Consider the following 8,385-nt stretch of genomic DNA (forward strand, 5'->3'; position numbering starts at 1 on the left):
TAACACTCCTGGCCTCATATGATGGGAAACCATGTTATTTAGGCTACACCTGTAAAAATTAGAATTCTGTTTCTTTTCTTCTTCTTCATTAGGAAAAAGAATTCATCACTCGCGCACCAAAACTCTCCTCTCTGAAACCATTTTTTCTTTCTGTGCATTTTTCTTCCCAGATCAATTTCTGTTTTTGCTCACTTCTTTTATTTTGTTTTTTTCTTTTTCTACTACCATCAGTTGATTAGTTTCAAACCTCAAAAAACACTTTCAGTTCTTACACAATATATTTGCAGTAATTCATATTTCAAACGAAGAGGAGAACCCTAAAGTAGATCTACAAATTTGTCAAGAAAATAAACGAAGAGAGAGAATTAAGACAATTCTCAATACCAAAATGTAAAAAGATGGCGCGTCATGGTTCCAACGCTGCTCTACACAATGGGCAGGAGTTACTAATTTCAAGCCATTTGAGGATGCACGATTTGTGATACACATGACCGCATGGAATCCTTCTCACCTCCCCTCCCTTTCTTTTTATCTCTTCACAGCAAACACTGCAATCTCCAATTTCTTCTTCTTCTTCTCCCCTAAACCCATCAAATTTTTGCTTCTTTACTCTCTCTATAGCCGACTCCGACGCCCCTCTCGGTGGAAGACCTTCCTCTCCTACGGTGGAGATGGGGTATAATTCAGGGGCAGCCTCCGTCCAATACTCCTTTATGTAATCGACGTTCGTTTCTATTTTGAAGCACTCGTTATTTATGTCGAACTGTTGGGCAAAGGATAGAATGTTGTGGGATACGATTCGGCAGACGGAGGAACGGAGATTGAACGAACGCAGAAACTCGTTCACCATATACTCTAATTCTTGTTGTTGTAGAGGATACTGCAGGTTAGAAAGAGAAAACAGAGCCTCACCTATGAGAGTGAAAGGGGTCTGTTCCAAAATTACATCTGGAACAATCTCAGGAGCGAGAGATTGGGAAATCAGGCGGCTACAAAACCTAAGTCGAACAATGAGGGTCTGATCGGTGTTTGGATAGCCGGAGAAAGAACATTGGACGCAGGAAGTAGCAGAGAAAGACATGGTTGAAACTGAAATTGAATTGTAGGGAGGTCTGATGAAACAGAGCAAGGTTGATATTATCGATTTGAGAGAGGGGGTTTATGTTTCGAAGGTGGAGGAAAGTGGGATTGGAGTTTGATTTAAAGGGAGGAGAGGAAGGGGTCTGCCGCTCCGGTAAGGAAAATTCAGACCGTTAGGGTATTAGGTTTGAAATTTTGAATTGGGATATGAGATATGGAAGCGATGCACCGTCCTCTGTTTACAGAACCTCCACTCTGTTCCAATTTCTTCTATTTACAACTTCTTTCGATTTTCTTTTTCTTAATCCTAATCCTAATCCTAATCCTAATTTATATTATCACAATATTAGGATTAGGATATTTAAAAAATCCTAATCCTACTCCTAATATATCATAATACTCATGTTAGGTTAAACATGAAGTGGCTTAAGGCAAAACAATCTCTTTTGTTTTTGAATATTTCAAATTTGAGGATGTTTAAATTCTATGTTTTAATTTACAATATTTATTTTCAAAAAACAACGTACAAAACAAAAGTTATATAAAAAGGTAACAGAAACAAAGAGAGATGGAGATTATATTTTTCACACCAAACTTTTTTTAGAGTTACCTTTCAATATTATACTAAAAGAATTTTGTAGTCATGATACGGTAATGATTTTGTTTCACAACCTACACAATACGAATTTTCTAGTTGAAATTGAATGATTCAAATTTGGTTCAAGATATAATAGTTCTAATACTCTTTAAGAGCTAGACACATGGCTTAATGAATTTAAAGATCATAAGATATAATGATAAGAGATTAATTGATTAAACACAAATCACGTTAATCAATATTCGTTAATTGTGTATACATATCATTGAAGACACTAAACTCTTCTCACTATAGATATATTTTTTCTGTGGATATAAATTAGTAATAGCAAGTTAGTTATTCACAAATATTCACCACACCTGTTGGATCAAGTTACCGTCTTACTTTTGAGTTATTTTTTAGTCTTTAAATATTAGTGCTTTTCTAATGTGAACTTGTTTATGGTCCAACCTACAAACAAAAATCAACATCGTGTCATAGAGAGAGTAGGACCTTTGTTTCGGTCTTGAATACACCATATAAGGGAACAACCATCTAGTACTTATCCTATGTTGGAAAGGTGTCAATTCCATCTTGTAATATTATGTTTCTAGCTCTTAACTCGATCTCGTCCAAAAAATGATAACCTTGTTGAGTTCGGGAAACGACTATACTCTCACTTGTACAAATCAAAGGACAATCTTTTACGAACACGAGTTCATAATACATATATTCATGATTAAGACTAAATTGCTTAGGTCCTTCTAATAAAATAAAAACCTAACTAGTTAACGGAATTACATATAGTGATTACTACTTTGTGGTCCAGTCTTATCCAAATTCATTGTATAGGTTACCTCCAGTCGCATGACACTTACACGGATGTATTGGATTATTGCGTTTGTATCGAATAAAAAAGTGGATCTTATTCATAGTGTTACCAAGATAAGGTACCTAAACTTATCTCTATACTATAGACCCCTTAAGCAGTATTTTAAACATCATTGATATCTATATGTCTCTACATACAATTTAAGATTCATAAAACAACATAGGGTATAGTTTGTTGCATTTTGGTTATTAAGACAAAACTAATAAAATAACCAATAACATTTTATCAATAATGTTGAATGAAGTTTATTATTCATGCAAGTTTGAGGACATAAAGATCTAATAGGGAGTAACTTTATCAAGACTATATATTGTTACCTTGAAAGGCCTTCCTAACGTCAATAATCTAGTAATGCATGTGAAAGACTAAACCAACCAATTTTCCTATCTTTGGTTGAAAATAAAATTAAAAGAAAAAAGAGAAAATAAACCAACTCTATGTTAATTAGTACTAAGAAAATCACTCCTAGCATGAATTGGACAAGAATTGGGCTTTCACAGGATCTTGACCAAAATATATACTTCAAATCTAATTGAGGGCAACATTACCTGAAGGAGCACATTTATAAAAAATAAATTTAAAAAAAAAAGAAGCAAAAAGAACAAAGAACAAAGAACAAAGAACAAATAACAAAGAACAAATAACGAAAATGGAATAGGACTTCAAGTTGGTTTGGCGACATTTAAATCTTACTTTTGCCAGAGTAGAGAAAAGGTGAATTGAGGGTCCTCTAAATCTATTTTGGGTTTTGTTTAGACTTAACTGGAAAGGTTTCTAACTTGTTTATGCATAAATAGATTTGAGGAAAGAATTCTAATTTTTCTGCATCAATTGATTGCTTGTTTTTAGATTGCACTGTGGATTGCATTCTTGGTTTTTGTTGGCTGTTAAAGGCATGAGAAAAGCATCTTGACATTCTACCAAGCTATCTTGTGTCACTGTCTGTTTTATTCTACCTTTCTTGGGATGACGAAGGATTAAGGATAGCACTAAAAATGTGCAATCTAATCTCACTTATTTCGAAATCGTTTCATGATTTTATGTTTCTATTTTGCTATTTTGTAGGTTTCGAGCAAATTAGGGGAAGAATTCAGTGTTGATGTCGATTTGGAGCTTAATTAGGAAAAATAGAAGTTATAAAGTATCAGCCAGGGTAAAAGTGTGAAGTTAAGAAGTCAAATAGGTTTCTGCCTAGCAGCGTTTGACTCCTCATGATGCTATGCATAGCATTATAAGGCATAATAGTCAAAATTCACGAAAAGCGCATAGCTTGCGATGCTTTGAGTTAGACTCATGTGCAGACTTTGGTTAGTGCCAGTAAACTACAATGTATTTTATAAATAATTTTCTATTGCCTAGGTTAGAACTCCTCCCAATTTCAGTAGTCATAGCACATTTTCTCCTATTTTTTTGAGCTTTTCTTGTAGGGTTTATGTCTTCTAACTCTTTCTCATCGTTTGACACGTGGATTGGGAGACTAAGGTACTCTTTTCTAACTTGGGTTTCTAGAGTTTCAGTCTATTTTATGACATTTGTGAGAATTTGATCTAGGAATATATCATCGAGTTTTAATTCTGTTTTGAATGATTCTAATTCATATTGTGGACGCTTGTAGACTATATGGTGATAGCTTGATTGTTTTATAATTCTATTGTTTGGTGCATGACAATTTCATTAAGTTAGATTAGCGTAATAGCAACTTATTTGGACATTGTTCTAATCAACTATGAATTAATTCATCTCAATAATTAATTAGACGCATGTAAGTTAATTTTTCAATCAATCTCCACATGTTGGCCTTGTGGTAAAAAGGTAAAAAAACTAATTTAGAGGTCATGGTTTGTATACTCACGAATATTGAGTTGACATGCTTTTCATCCCTTCGAATAAGGCTAGTTTGATTATTAGCAAATGTTTTGAATAGATTGGACCATATTAAATTTCTCGAATAAATGGATTGCAATTAAGAGGCCATTTGTATTGATTAACAGGAAACAATGGTGACAAAAGATATGAACTATGACGAGCTTTTATCATTTTTCTCTATTGATTATCTTTATTGGTAACGACTCCATGAACCTTTAAGATTCAAATGGGTCCCAACATCCTTATACATGAAAAGGGGTCGTGAATCCATCGATTTCAATGTTGCTAGTCTATTTAATGGAAGGGGGCATATTTGAAGACGTTCTAAACATAATGTATTTTATGTGATCTCGTCCCGAGAAAAAATGTGAATAGTTTTGCAAGATGTGATTTTGAAAATTTTGTTTAACTGTGTATAATAAATTTTGTATCAAAAAAAGAAAGAAAGAAAGAAATAGAAGGTAATTATAATTGGTGACAATTTTTTTAAAATTAATAAGTATATATCAACATATAAAAAAAATACAAATATACCAAAATTTATCCATAATAGACTTTTACAGTCTATCGATGATAAACTAATATTTGCAACTGTGATCTAGATACATTCTTAATTATTTTGAATAAGAAAGAAAGAAAAAAAAATCAAGAGATATCCGTGAGAATGACAAAATAATGGAGTACAATTTGAAAACTAGCAAATCTAAACAATAATTTGTTTTTTTAACAAAATCGCCTTAAATAGATATTTTTGACAATTTTTCAACCGATTTTACTTCTTCATATACTCAAACTCATTTTTCTTACGTACAGTGTATTTGTGCAAAGTAAAGTAATGAAATATAACACAAATACAGTGTATTTGCATATCATTCAGTTTTATAAAAATATTAAATAAATATTTATTTTTTGGACTAATCTCATTTAACTAACATCTTTTACATTTATGCCTTCAATTTATAACAGATTTTCGAATTTGTAGGCTTCAAATTAAATGATTAACAATTTATTTTTATTAATATATATATATATATATAATAATAGCTATTTAATTCACATTCATAAAATGATTGATAATATAATTCCTTCATTGTACATTTCATAAGGTTGAGTTAATTCTTAATAAGACATTATTATATCATACAAATACAAAAATTTTCATATAATGATTTAGTTAATTCTTGGTAACATTTTATACCGTATTTTCAAATTTGTAGGTTTCAAATCAACTATTTAAAAAATTATTTATATAATTCATAATATATATACTAATAGCTATTTAATATATATTATTTTTTCTATCCATAGAACGATTGATAATATAATTTATTTAGTGTACCTTTCACAAGGTTTGGTTAATAATTAGTAACATTTTATTATATCGCACATACTACACAATTTTTATATTTATAATTCAATGTTTATAAATATTTATTTTATTATTTGAATTTAAAATTTTAGTTGAAATATTTTCAAAATTTCAACAAAATAGTTCATTTAACTATTTTCTTGGAGTTTTAGAGGAACACAACCACTATACCAAAGATAGAATATAGTAAAATAACGCATTATTTAAGATATATTGTAATTTAACACTTTAAAACTAATATTAAAATACAAAAATCGGGAATATGAGGGGCACGTGCCCCTGGTCCCATGATTTAACGTGCATATTATTATTTAAAAAAGTTATCATCCATAAACATCGTGATTCTTGATTGATTCTCCTAAATTAGTGGCAAACATATTTCAAAATTTTAGGACAATATTGTTAATATCTTTTTATATATTCCATAAGTGTTGTTTTAAAATTGATTTTAAAATTTGATTAGAAACCGCCAAATGACTAAAATTTTGATTTTAAATGTCAAGATTCCATAAAAACCGTGATAGTAGTGTGATTTTTATCTGAAAAAAATTATTTAATTGTACCAATAATTTTTGTATGACATTTTTATTTTGAATTGCACTAATATTTGATTTTACTTTCCCTGTTAGAAATAATTTAGTAGTTTGCAATCGAATTTCTTTTACGGCAGGTTTGACTTTATTGTACAATTTTCCCATTTTTAGATATTTCTTTGTGATGCAATAATTCAAACGTTACTCAGATTATCGAAGATAGGGACGTATTCTTGGTTGTGATTGCTGATTATGCACCTACTGGTTCGGTTGAAAATACACCGTATTTGAATAATCTATCATTTCTCATATTTAGATTTTCTACAATATTTATAATAATAAACATTCCAAACAAATAATACAAACCAATCACTTTGTTTGCTCATAAAATGGAGGAGATACTGTTATACATTTTATTTTATAATAATAATAAAAAAAAAACAAACGATTGGTTATATCTAAATATATTATATAATTAAATAATAAAAACAACAAATATTTATTCAAACTATTATTTTCTTTTGAAACTTCCAAAATTACATAAGCCACAGCAATGACCATATTCCAACTTTTCCAAAAATAAAAAAGAAAAGGCGTTCGAATGGTTTCAAATGGTTTTCTATAGGGTTTCGAATGGAAAAAAAAGCGCCCGAATGAAAGAGGAAGAGAAGGAAGTAAGCAGACAAAGTGCAAATGAAAAAAAAAATCATTTGCAAGATTTTAAGAAGATGAAAAAAGTCGAATGAAAGAGGAAGAGATTTGGAATGTCTAGAAAGTGATATGTTCGACTATTGCCCAAAAATGATACGTAAGAAGATGAAGTGTTTCAAATGGCTTTCTTTAGGGTTAATGAAAGAAGGAAGTGAGCAGCTAAAGTACAAAAAAAGAAATAATCAGTGAATTTTAAATTTTGCAGACATGAGGTGAAGTTTCCCATTAATGACAAGTTTTCAAATCTTTTATGTTTTGGAGAAAATTTTTATATAGCATATGTTATTTCAATTATAGTGTATTTGAGGTATAAGTGAACAATTGTATTTTTTAACTTAAGTAAGAGTATTTAAGAGATTATTTTATTTATTTATTTTCTAATTTTTATGTTTCTCTATTATAATGATTTAAAATTGTTTTTGCTATTTTTCCAAGCTAAAACTTATAATTGGCCATTCTTTCTCCCAACCCAAAAATCAAATAATGGGGTAAGCCCAAGTGATAGCTAGTGGGTTAAACCTCATTCAAGCTCATGGGCTCACAATTCAGTCCCATACTATTACTATTAATTTCCTCAAAATTGTAAGATGAAGATTTAGGTTTAAGTCTCATTTCCATCGATGGTGTAACTTTTAAAATAATTGTTCATATTAGTGTTAGGTAAATTAACAAATTGATTATATGAATTTGATAAATAAATATTAAAATAGTCGTGGTATTGTTTTATTTTTGTAATTTATTATTATTAAGTAATTGTTTAAAATTTCTCCTTAAAAAGTAACTGTTCAAAATGAATTTAAATCAAAGATAATTAACATGAAATTAAATTCATACTAAATAGACCACATTAAATGTACGTGAAACTAAATTGAAAAATAAAATACATATGATATACACATGAACATATATATATATATTTTAGAAGTCTTAAAGCTCTTTTGTAAATGATTTGTTGACGGTGAAATTGTGGTCTAATTAGCAATCCAGTATTAATTTGAGGAAGAATAACTTGAAGTAAAAAAAATAGTTTCAACAAATTAGATTATACTTTAATAATTACTTCAGTTGTGTTTGTCCGTATTTTAATTTCAACATATATTTTAATATATATAAGCTAACACTAACATACATCTAAATTAGAAAATATTGTATTTAGAGAAGTGGATAAGTGTAAAATAGAATAGGAAATTATGTTTAGGATATGAATGTGTAAAAATAGAGTTTTTTGTTAGATGAAAAAAATAGAATCTTTTTAAAAGTTATAAAGAAAGAAAGTACATAGGGTTTAAAAGAAGAGTTGAAAATGGTTCTTGAAGCTTTTTTTTAAAAAAAAAAAAGAAGAGAAAAACATGAATTA

At 29.4% G+C, this 8,385-nt stretch overlaps 1 protein-coding gene across 1 annotated transcript; it reads right to left on the bottom strand.

The window, feature by feature from the left end:
- Positions 1-406: 406 nt before the first annotated feature.
- LOC101204936 (E3 ubiquitin-protein ligase RING1) lies at positions 407-1,081 on the bottom strand. Its single transcript, XM_004138955.1, has one exon. The coding sequence runs from the start codon at positions 1,079-1,081 to the stop codon at positions 407-409; it is 675 nt and encodes a 224-aa protein (XP_004139003.1).
- Positions 1,082-8,385: the final 7,304 nt, after the last annotated feature.

This window comes from Cucumis sativus, chromosome 2, assembly GCF_000004075.3.
Source record: "Cucumis sativus cultivar 9930 chromosome 2, Cucumber_9930_V3, whole genome shotgun sequence".
NCBI lineage: Eukaryota > Viridiplantae > Streptophyta > Magnoliopsida > Cucurbitales > Cucurbitaceae > Cucumis > Cucumis sativus.

What these genes read in the sequence shown, in the direction of transcription:
- LOC101204936 (XM_004138955.1), bottom strand. Translation starts at nt 1,081, where the DNA reads ATGTCTTTCTCTGCTACTTCCTGCGTCCAATGTTCTTTCTCCGGCTAT.